We start from the raw sequence: 12,349 nt of genomic DNA on the forward strand, positions 1-12,349 counted from the left end.
TGGTACTTCTTAAAATTGATAGAACATTTGCTTTTAAGATGTGATTAGGTAGATTACCAAATGTTATGTTATACACATATGCACACGCGCACGCGTGCGCACGCACACACACACACACTAATTTAACTCACACCGTTTGTTCTGTGTTGAAAATGGAAAAACAAGTGCTTTCTGTGAATCATGTAGTATAAACCCATGCTATACTTGGTAGGAGTGATGAAAGTTATGAGGAAAAGTATGAAATGTTCCGAATGAGATTGATACTTTCCTTTAAATTTATCTGTCCTTCATTGCAGAATTGTTTAGCAATGGAAACTTAGTAGTTGAAAGTAGTCAGTACAGTCAGAATTCTGGGCTGTGACACTAAATAAATGTATCCTCTTTTCAGGTGCACAATCTAGTTGTTTAGTTTCAGTTTTCCCAGCTATAAAATGAGGATAAAAAGAGCACCTCTCTCACAGGATTGTTATGTGGATCGAATGAGATAATATTTGCAAAGTGCTTAGCACAGTCCTGGGCATATAGTAGGTGCTATATAAATATTGTTATTGTTGTCATTATGATTATTATATTCTGAAATACCAATTTGGGGAAAACTTCCCAGAAGTAATGAAAATGAAATAATACTTTAAATTCAAGAAATTTATCACACATGGTAGGCTGTTTTAACAATCTGACCTGGGGCAGCTAGGTGGTGCAGTGGATAAAGCACCAGCCCTGGAGTCAGGAAGACCTGAGTTTAAATCCAGCCTCAGACACTTGACACAATGACCCTGGGCAAGTCACTTAACCCCAATTGCTTCACACACAAAAACAAAAAAAATCCCCCCAAAACCCCCCAACAAATAAAACTCTGACCTTATTATATCATTTGCAGCTTCATTTTATTATATTCCATTTGTATTTCCACAGCTAACAGTGTGTTTGTATTCACTCTTTAAAAGGGGTTTGTTTATTAGACAATTAATTTATGTGTTGGCTCTTTAGGGAATGGCTGTATCTCTTGTCTCATGAAATGTTGAATCCATATTATGGCCTCTTCCAGTACTCAAGAGATGACATCTATACGTTGCAAATCAATCCAGATTCTGCAGTTAATCCGGTATGATGATGTGAATTTGATGACCCAAAATGCTTTTATATAGAAGTCCCTTGGCCCATATATAAACTTCACTTGTTTAACAGAACGTGATTTTCCAGCAAAATTATATATAACGCAAAGTTAGCTGCCAGTTCTGTAAAAGACCAGGGTGTTATAGGAAGAATTTTTCAGCATTTCTGAATTTTGATTCCAAAACTCAAGCTATAGCTCTCCCATCAATCTCTGTAGTTCTTTGGGCCATGGAAATTTCCTCTTTCCTGCATGTTCCCTGATGTCACATTTCTACCTTCTGTAATTTAATTTTCTTCTTTCACTTGTCATGTTATTTACATTTTATAATAAAATTTGGCTACAATATCATTCTAGTGGGTATTGTTATATGTTTACAGTATCAAGGAGAAGGGGTGATTGACAGACAGTAGAGAAGTCAAGAAGGATAAAAATTGAGGAAAAGCCATTGGATTTGGCAATTAGGAGATCACTGGTAACTTCAGAGAGAGTAGTTCCAGTTGAATGATGAAATCAGAAGCTAGACAGTAAAGATTTGAGAAGAAAGGAAGTGGAGGCTTCAATTTTAAACAACCTTCTCAAGGAGTTTAGCCCAAAAGGGAGGAAAATTTGGGATGATAGCCAGCAGGGCAGACAGTACAATACCTACCACATAGCAGGCACTTAATAAATGCTTGTGGACTTGAGGTGGAATTGAGTCCTAGGGGGTTATAGGAATACCCTCAATTTTAAGAGGATTATTTAAATAGATTCCATAGCTGTCCTTCAAGTTGTGACAAACAACTAGAAGGGGTAGTAGGTTAATGGTTCAAGATTGATATTTAGGATGGAAGAGCAATTGGATCCTTTGGAGAAGAGCTCTTCTGAAAGTTGCCCAACAGCAGTGTGTGGGTATCTTCAGATTTTGTTTATGGGCAGGAATTTGGGGAAGGTGGGGCAAAGGTGTAAAATGGTTTTAGGATAAAGGATAGTAGTATTTCTAAAGAATAGAGTGGAAGGCAAGAGATGGGAAGTGAATGGGAGAGAAAAAGCCTAGTGGTGAGGTAGAGGAAGGTTGCCTGAGTATAAACATAAGCTGCAAAAACTTAAAAACATTGTTGTACTCTTCTGAAAGAGGACTTCTGGGTTTTCTAGCATTTTGGAATGTATTTATAGAATTTAAAATACATAGAATTATTTGTCCAAGCAACTTTCAGAAGAGCTCTTCTCCAAAGGATTTAAAGTACATTTGTCCAAATCCATTTCTGATCTAAAATTAAAATTCAGATAAATTATATCTTTATTGGCAGCTGACTACTTGCATTGTTGGAAGATAGAACAGAAATTTGAAAACTATTTTCTTGTAAAATTGTTATTTTTTTAAAATCATGTTTGGTGACATTTGTTCCTTAAATATAAACTTTTAAATTTCAGGAACACTTATCATATTTCCACTTTGTTGGACGGATAATGGGGATGGCTGTATTTCATGGTCATTACATTGATGGTGGTTTCACGTTGCCTTTTTATAAACAATTGCTTGGAAAGTCAATTAATTTGGATGACATGGAGTTGGTTGATCCAGATCTTCATAACAGCTTAGTCTGGATACTGTATGTATTGACCCTAAATTGTTTACTATGGCAGAAATTTAAGTTCGTAAAATTGATACTGGTCATGAGTAGAATTAGATTGGATTTAAAAGAATAAAATAGGTAGTTTTGTTATTGCTTTCACCAAAGTATATTAATGAACTGATAGCTGATAAGGAACTCATAGGGATGACTGAATGAATTAGTCTCACTTTGAAAGAAGTTGTTAATAAGTTTAGTAAAATACCCTAACACACTCCTATATTTTGTGCAATGAACATTTCTCATTCTGCATATTCAAGGTGTCTGTGGGTGCCACTGATAATAGTTAAAAAAATTTTTTTTTTAATTTCAGGAAGATTCTAGCTTGTTGCATTGCTTTGTTTATTTGAAATGCCTTTCTATTCTGACCTAAAAATGTCCAGATTTTTTTTTCTAAATGCAGAGTAGGGTAATCTTTTTTTAAAGCTAATTTAATTTAATAGACAAGCACCTCTGAAATATTTCCACTTGCAAAATCCTTTAAATGTTATTTTTAGTGTATATTATGTAATCAAGTTGTTTTATTGAACAATCTAAAAATATGTATTTATGAAGATTAGTTTTCTTTATAATTGGTCTGCCTAAGAACTATTTGAGATAGTAGCAAAATTAGTAGATTGCAATATTAGTAATTTAAATAACTCAAATGATTTATTTATCATGAAAGAGAATTCTGATTCAAGAACATATATCTCTTCTTTGGTTTTTGTCAGTCTAGGCTGTTTGTACATCTAGGGTATATGCATTTCAGATTTTATATGCTTGTTTGTGTTTTTTTTTCCCCCCTTTCTAGTGAGAATGATATTACAGGTGTCTTGGATCATACCTTTTGTGTGGAACACAACGCTTATGGTGAAATTATTCAACATGAACTTAAACCAAATGGTAAAAGCATCTCAGTTACAGAAGACAATAAAAAAGAATATGTCAGGTGAATACTTTTTTGTTCTTCAGGCAGTATTGTCTGGTTACTTTGGTTTTTTTTGAAAACTGCTTATTTGGCAGAGAAATACAACATTGATCTGAGCTTTAATATAAAAACACTTGTGCTGTTTTAGTGGTGCTAGCTATAGTTCATGAATTATTAAATTTCTTGTGTAAGTGCAAGAAATATTTTTCAGAACTTTAGAAAATATTAAGTGAGAGTTGGAGAGAATTTTGGGATAAGTCCTTGATTAATGTGAGTTTGAATCTAATTAAGACCTCACAGAATTGAAAGGGACTTCATCAACCTGAACCTGAAAAAGAATCCTCTCCTTAGTATACACAATACAAATGGTTATCCATAGACTTGCAGTGAAGGGGAACCTATTAACTTCTGAGGCAGCTCATTCCACTTTTGCATAGTTCTAATTTCCTTATAGTCAGCCTAAATTTAAGGCATTGCAACTTTCACTTATTGCTTCAAGGACTGTAAACCCCTGACTATACTGTAAGTTCTATGAGGGTATCACCAGCAAAAGCTCACACAGAGTTGGTACTGAATAAATGCTTGCAAATTGAATATGAAACTCTGTTCTCTCTCTCCCTCTCCCTCTCCTCTCTCCTCTCTCCTCTCTCCTCTCTCCTCTCTCTCATATATATTTATTTTTCTTTCAAATCAATCTTTCCTTAGTCTAGGATTTTTAAAACAGCTGTTTCAAGCATTAAGTATTTATTAATCACTTCTTGTGTGCCAGGTACTCTACAGGTGCTAGAGATAGCTACCCTTGAGTATAGTTAGGGAGCAACAAGTGCATATATAAATATTTGAAATAGAGACAAAATAATTTTGTGGTAAAGGTACACTAGTTGCTGGGGCGTGAGGAAAGGCTTCATGTAGAAGGTAGTGCTTGAACTGAGCCTTGAAGGAAGCTAAGGATTCTAATATAATGAAGTGAGGAAGTAGTGCATTCCAGGCATAAAAGATAGTCAACAAGCACTTAATGTGTATCAAGAACTGCGATAAGCACAAAGGGATAAAAAGAAAGTTAAAAAACAGTTCCTGATCTCAAGGATACTACATTCTAATTACAAAGAATATAAGATATATATCAGGGATCAGGGGTTCTTAAATTTTTTGGCACTCTGGTGAAATCTGTGGGACCTTCTCAGAATAATGTTTTTGAATGTATAAGAGAAAATACAAAGGATCATAAAGGAAAGCAATTATATGGAAATGTAGTTATCAAAATATTTTAAAAACAAGTTCATATAATCCAGATTGAGAATCCCTGGTGTAGTTGGAAGGTAATCTTGGAGCCAGGTAGGGGAGAGAGGGAAAGGGGTTTGGTAATGGGAAAGGCCTCCTGCAGAAGGTGATATTTGAGCTAGATCTTGAAGGAAGCCAGGGAACTTAGCAGTGAGAGGTGGAGAAGGAGAATGTAGCGGGAGTGGAGAACTAGCTAGTGCTAATGTGCAGAATAATAGATGCCTGTGTGAGAAGAATAGTAAGTAGGACTGTGGAAGGGAATATAGTATAAGAAGACTGAAAAGGTAGGAAGAGGGGTCACATTGTGAATGACTAAATATCAAGCAGAAGATTTTATATCTGATCCTGAAACAGGAAACAGTGGAGTTTATTGAGTGAGGACTTAAGTGGTAAAACCTGTGCTTTACAGAAATCACTAAGATGAATTAGAATCAGGAGAGTCTTGAGGTTGGGAAACCAATTAGGAGACCATTTCAATAATCCAGGCAAGAGGGCAGCTAGATGGCACAGTGGATAGGATAGAGCACCGGCCCTGGAGTCAGGAGAACCTGAGTTCAAATCCGACCTCAGACACTTAACACTTACTAGCTGTGTGACCCTGGGCAAGTCACTTAACCCCAATTGCCTCACTTAAAAAAAAAAAATCCAGGCAAGAGATCATGAGGACTTGAATTAAGGTCGTGAGAAAAGCATAGATGCAAGAGATGTAAGGTGAAGGAGATTGAGGAGTCAAGAATAATGCAGAAGTTACAAATTTGGGAGATGGGAAGGAATTTGGAAGAGGTTATGGAGTGGGGTGGAAGAAAATAAGATCTGTTGTGGATATGTTGAATTCCTTCTCATCTCCTCCCACCCTTGTGTGTTTCACCGATAAGGAAACGGAGGCCCAGAGAAGTTAAGTGGCTTGCCCAGGGTCACAAAGGAAATAAGTTAGGAGTTTGAAAATAACAGAAACTTAACCCTCCTGAAAGTTTTGAATGGACTGTGTATGAGAAAAGTCGTGGCTAGATGAGCAGGCATACTACATTGATGTGCAAAGCTTTGTGTAACAAATTCTGCTTGGTTAAAACTTTATTTAAAAGGGAGGGCTAAACAAGGGGAATGATTTTCAGCAACTTTTAATAACAATTATTTTTCTGATTTTGACTTTAATATTTCAGGGTTTTGCCAGATTTAAAGACTTCCCAAAGTAGTTTAGAAAAGCAAACTGTTGGGATCCATCTACCTAAGATGGCTGCTTGGACAGAGACAAATAGCCCTATCCCACCAGGACCTCAGAATTGTACTACATCAGATAATGATACAGAAAACCAGTGAAAGACTATAGGAAACGATTTCTTCTGTATCAGCATTGTACAAAAAGTCAATCAGAAAGCCCCATGGACAGTAGGAAAGGAGACCTACCATTGAAGTCAATACCTATCACTCAAAAAGCCTCCCAGAAATTAGGCAGAGACACATATAACCTTTAAGACTCTCTGTCCTTAGGCAGCAAGCATGGCCATGCTAGGGAATTCAAGGACCTGTAACATGGATTTTTGAGGTCTTTGATAGAAGTAGCAACTAGTTCAATGTGGCTCTGGTTGTTGTAGCACTCAGGGAAATCCCAGTTCTGTTGGCTTATGAGTTTCCTAGCACTCTGTCTTGAAATACCATAGAAGTCTCTGAATAGACAGCATTTTGAATCTCAAAGATTCAGGGTATGCTGTATAACAACTCAGATGTCATTATTATTATTATTATTATTATTATTATTACTATTGGTGAGGCAGTTGTGGTTAAGTGACTTGCCCAGGGTCACAGAGCTAGTAAGTGTCAAGGATCTGAAGCCCGATTTGAACTCAGGTCCTCCTGACTCTAGGGCCAGTGCTCTATCCACTGTACCACCTAGCTGCCCCACAGGTGACCTAATTAGACCAAGCAGAGATAACTACCTGACCCCAAAGAGCAGGAGGAAGGTAGAGCCTGGGCAATGTCACAAAATCCTATTCAGAAATTAAGGCTGGAGAAATGAATAAACACAAGATCCAAACCATTATAAAGAAGAACAACATATGTAGAGATACCTAAAAATCCAACCTTAAAGTGCTATAACAATTGCAAGCAGAGAATGAAAGGGAAAAATGGGTTTTCCACAAGTCCTATATGAAGACCCAGAAGAAATAAAACGAGATTAAAAAATGATTTTTAAAAAAGCTTTAGAAGTAAGAATTTGTAGATTTAGTTTAGAATCAATAGTGGTAAACTTTGCCCAAGTCATAGACTCCCTAAAAATTAGAATAGACCTAATCAAAGATTCCATGAATCAGCTAGAAAATATTACAGTAAAATCAAAGGATTTTTTAAAATGGAAGGATATATAAGATATCTGCCTGGGAAACCTGGAAAATAAGTCAAGGGGAGATAATTTAAGAAACATCAAACTCCCTGAAAACCATAATAATAAAATCTGGAGATTTTTGTGGTGGTAAAGAATTGGAAATTGAAACGATGTCCTTTAAATTAGGGAATGCTGAACAAGTGGTATATGATTGTGATTGAATACCATATGCTATAAGAAATGACAAGCAGGAGCACCAGCTCTGGAGTCAGGAGGACCTGAGTTCAAATCCGGCCTCAGGCACTTGACACTTACTAGCTGTGTGACCCTGGGCAAGTCACTTAAACCCAATTGCTTTACACCCCCCCCCCAAAAAAAAAAAAAAAGAAAAAGAAAAAAAGGAAATGACAAGCAGAATGGTCTCAGAAAAATCTGGGAAGACTTCCATGAATTGATGCAAAGTGAAATGAGCATAACCAGGAGAACACTACACATAACAGTAATATTGTATGATGGTCAACTGTGAATGACTTAGCTATTCTTAGCAAACTAATATCCAAGACAATTCTGAAGGACTTAGAATGAAAAATGTTGTACATATGCAGAGAAAGAACTGATGCAGATTGAAGCATTTTTTCACTTTCCTTTTTATTTATTTATTTTTAAATAAATAAAAGTATTTTATTATTTTCCAGTTACATATAAGGATAGTTTTCAACATTTGTTTTCACAGGATTTTTAGTTCAAATTTTTTTCTCCTACCCTTCTTTTCCTCCCTCCTTCCCAAGATGGAAAGCAGTCTGAGATAGGTTGTATGTGTACAATCACATTAAACATATTTCTACATTAGTCATCTTGTGAAAGAAGAATCAGAGCACAAGGGAAAAACCTCAAAAAAGAAGGAAAAAACCCCAGGCCAAAAGTAGAAACAGTATGGTTCAATCTGCATTCATAATCCACAATTCTTCTTTCTGGATGTTGAGAACATTTTCTATCATAAGTTCTTTCAAACTGTTTTGGATTGTTGCACTGCTGAGAAGAGCCAAGTCTATCCCCCATTGTTCATCACACAATGTTGCTATTACTGTGTACAGTGTTCTCCTGGTTCTGCTCCTGTCAGTCAGCATCAGTTCATGTAAGTCCTTCCAGGTTTCTCTGAACTCCTCCTGCTCATCATTTCTTACAGCACACAATAGTATTCCATTACATTCATATACCACAACTTGTTTAGCCATTCCCCTATTGATGGGCATTCCCTCGATTTCCAATTCTTTGCCACCACAAAGAGAGCTGCTATAAATATTTTTGTACATGTGAGTCCTTTTCCCTCTTCTATGATCTCTTTGGGATACAGACCTAGCAGTGGTACCACTGGGTCAAAGGGTATGAACAGTCCCATAGCCCTTTGGACATAGTTCCAAATTGCTCTCCAGAATGGTTGGATCAGTTCACAGCTCCTCCAACAATGCATCAGTGTTACAATTTTTCCACAGGTTCTCCAACATTCATTATTTTCCTTTTTTGTCATATTATCCAATCTGATAGGTGTGAGGTGGTACCTCAGAGTTGTTTTTATTTACATTTTTCCGATCTCACTTTCTTTTTTTTTAATAATAAACATTTTTATTCATAGTTTTGAGTTCCAAATTTTATCCCTCCTTCCCTCTTCCCCTCCCTCAAGGTGGTAAGCAATCAGATATGGATTATACATGTGCAATTATATAAAACATTACCATATTAGTTATTTTGTACAAGAAAACTTGAATAAAAGAAAAAAGAATGCAAGAAAGTGAAAAATAGCATGCCTGTCTGTGTTCAGTCAATATCAGTTCTTTTTCTTTGGAGGTTGATAGTATGCTTCATTAGTCCTTTGGTATTGTCTTAGCTCATTGTATTGTTGAGAATCGTTTAAGTCTTTCACAGTTCTTCATCAAACAATATTGCTGTCTCTGTACAATGTTCTCTTGGTTCTGCTCACTTCACTATGCATTAGTTCATACAAGTCTTTCCAGGCCTTTCTCAAATCATCGTGCTTGTCATTTCTTATAACACAATAATATTCCCTCACCATCATATGCTACAGCTTGTTTAGCCATTCCCCAATTGATGGGCATTCCTTTGATTTCCAATTCTTAGCCACCACAAAACAGAACAGTCATAAATATTTTTGTCCAAATAGGTCTTTTTCTCTTTTAGGGGATGTCTTTGGGATATAAACCTAGCAGTAGTATTCCTGGATTAAAGGGTATGCACAGTTCTATAGCCCTTTGGACACAGTTCCCAATTGCTTTCCAGAGTGGTTGGCTCTTTTCACAACTCTACCAACATTCACTTTCTTTTTAAAAAATTTTTTGCAACTTGGCTAATATAGAAATATGTTTTACATAATTTCAGATGTATAATTTATATCACCTTTTTTGCCTTCTCAATGAGCAGGGGAGGGATGAGAGGGATGAAGAGAATTCAGAACTCAAAAATTTATTAAAAATGTCAAACATTCAAAAAATTTAGATGAAAAACTAGTAAGAGAAAGAAAGAAAAAAGGAAAATCTAGAGCTGAGTAGGAACTTTGAAATGTAAGCAAGAGTCAGTAGAAACAGAAATGTTGACTTTTTTGAACAGTTGGAAGGGGCTATGAGATGATAAAGTGCTAATCTACTAGGTGTAGAAAAAACAAGTGGGGTAGCAATAATGATGCCCCCTAAAAAAAGAAAATAACTGGCCCATTGAAATATTTTTTAAATGCATAGAAAACAGCAGAAATTCAGAAAGAAACCCAGAGAAGCAAGACAGTTTTGAACATAACATGTTAGCTTTTTTAAAAAGCAAAAGTGGTCACCAAAAACAAAAAGCAAGTGGTATGAAAACAGATGCACAGCTTCATGTGTAGTCCTTTTTTTGTATTCTACTTAATATGTAGAAGTGCTTATTTTTTATGGTGGTTGTGAAGTTCGGACTACATCTATCTATCTATCTATCTATCTGTATATATACACAGACACACACAAATTACTACCTACTACTTCTCCCCCTCACAAAATAGAAGCCCTCTCTTGTACGAAATAGGATATTGTCAAGTAAAACAAATCAATATGTTGATGACATCTGAGACCTAAAGTCTCTGCAGTGCTAGTTTGTAAAGATTATTTAACTTATTGTATGTGTATCTTTAGTACCCAACACAGAGTAGGTAATTAATAAGTAACTATTTGTTGATTGATGATCTCTGCCAAGAGGTGAGTATATTTTATTATCAATCTTCCAAAGTCTTAATTGGATTGTTCTTATTGAAAAAGAAACATTGTTCCAAGCTTTTGGAACAAAAACTTATTATTTGAGAAAAACTGCTAGGAAAATTGGAAAATAATATGGCAGAAACTTGGTATAGACCAACATTTCATACCATATACCAAAATAAGGTCAAAATAGATAACATGATTTACACATAGAGGATGATACCTTAAGCAAATTAAGAGAGCATGGAATTGTTTATCTGTCAGATTATGGTTAGAGGAAAAATTTAGGACCAAAGAAGATATAGAAAGCAAAACAAATGTAAAACAGATAATTTTGATTATATAAAATTAAAAGTTTTTTGCACAAACAAAACTAATGTAACCAAGATTACAAAGGAAGCAGAAAACTGGGGAATGGCTGAACAAATTGTGGTATGTGCTTATGAGGGAATAATATTGTGGTATAAGAAATGATGAGCAGGATGCTCTCAGAAAATCCTTTAAGACCTACATGAGCTGATACAAAGTGATATGTACTGTGTACAAAGTAACAGCAATATTTTAAGATGATCAGCTGTGAAGGACTTATGACGAAAAATGTTGTCCATCTCCAGAGAGAACTGGTGGTGTCTGAATACAGATCATTTACATTTTTTTTCTTGAGGGTTTTTTTGGTCTGTTTTCTTTCATTACATGGCTAATATGGAAATGTTTTGCATGACTACACATGAATAACATTGAATTGCTTGCCTTCTCAAAGAGGGGGTATGGGAAGGGAGGGAGAGAATTTGGAACACAAAGTTTTTTAAATGGATGTAAGGAATTGTTATTGCATATAATTGGGGGGAAATAAAATGCTAAAAAAAGAAATAAAAGAAATCAAGCAACCTTATATCTTTAAGTGAGAACATTTAAAATGGGATAAAAAAAATTAGTTTGGAATGAGAACTTTAATTCTTTTTGTCCGTTGGCCATCTTTTAGCCCCACCCCCTGCCAGCCTGTGTTTTTGTCTGATTATTCAAATACTCACTTCTCTGTCATTTCAATTTCTTCACAGTTTGGCTTCAACCTACCTTTCCAGCTTTATGATACTTTGCTCTCCTTCACACATATTTCAGTCTGGCTGAACTGGCCTCCTTATCTCCACACATGGAATAACCGTGTCCTGTTTTGTCCTGCCGCCTGCCTGGGGTGCCTGGAATATGGTCCTTTATCTCTGCTCTTATACTCCTCAGCTTTCTCCAAATCTCTTTCCAGGTGCCGCCTGCTCTTGGAGGCCACTCTCGATTTCTCTGTGCCTGTACCAGCCACCCCCTATCCCAGTCATGCCCTCCTCATAGCCCACATTGTTACATCTTATGTGCCCCTAGAGTCTAGCACAATGCCTGGCACATGAAGAGGATTGATTTTGTAATGTTTGTTTTGTTGTATTAGATAGATATTTGGAAACTTTAACTTTGACAAAGTTACAGGTTATTCCAGTAATGTTATTGAATATTTGGTTTCTTTATTTCGATATATATGAATCATTCAATCATAAAAGATTCCTGTACCATTATTATAGGCTTTATGTAAACTGGAGATTTTTGCGAGGAATTGAAGCTCAGTTTCTGGCTCTGCAGAAGGGATTTAATGAAGTAATACCACAACCTTTGCTGAAGACATTTGATGAAAAAGAACTAGAGGTCAGTGTGCTAATATGTTGTGTTATCAAGTGTAATTTGAGACAAAGTAAGTATACTAGGTGGACTTTTGTTATCCTGGGTGTAGTCTCTGTTAGTTTCACCATTGCAGCCACTCCACCCTCCTCTCCCCTCCGCCCAACACATACAGAGTTCAAAATATTGAGATTTTAAATCATGGAATTTAGAATTGGA

General features: G+C 35.9%; 1 protein-coding gene across 1 annotated transcript in view; it reads left to right on the plus strand.

Annotated features, from left to right (window-relative positions):
- Positions 1–12,349, plus strand: part of SMURF2 (SMAD specific E3 ubiquitin protein ligase 2) — a 145,691-nt gene that overhangs the window by 126,567 nt on the left and 6,775 nt on the right. The window contains exons 13-16 of the mRNA XM_044005578.1: positions 988–1,102; positions 2,525–2,703; positions 3,518–3,655; positions 12,037–12,157. Coding sequence (XP_043861513.1) covers positions 988–1,102; positions 2,525–2,703; positions 3,518–3,655; positions 12,037–12,157 — 553 coding nt within the window. The remainder of the gene's footprint in view (positions 1–987; positions 1,103–2,524; positions 2,704–3,517; positions 3,656–12,036; positions 12,158–12,349) is intronic.

Source organism: Dromiciops gliroides, chromosome 4 (assembly GCF_019393635.1).
Source record: "Dromiciops gliroides isolate mDroGli1 chromosome 4, mDroGli1.pri, whole genome shotgun sequence".
NCBI classification, from domain to species: Eukaryota; Metazoa; Chordata; class Mammalia; order Microbiotheria; family Microbiotheriidae; genus Dromiciops; species Dromiciops gliroides.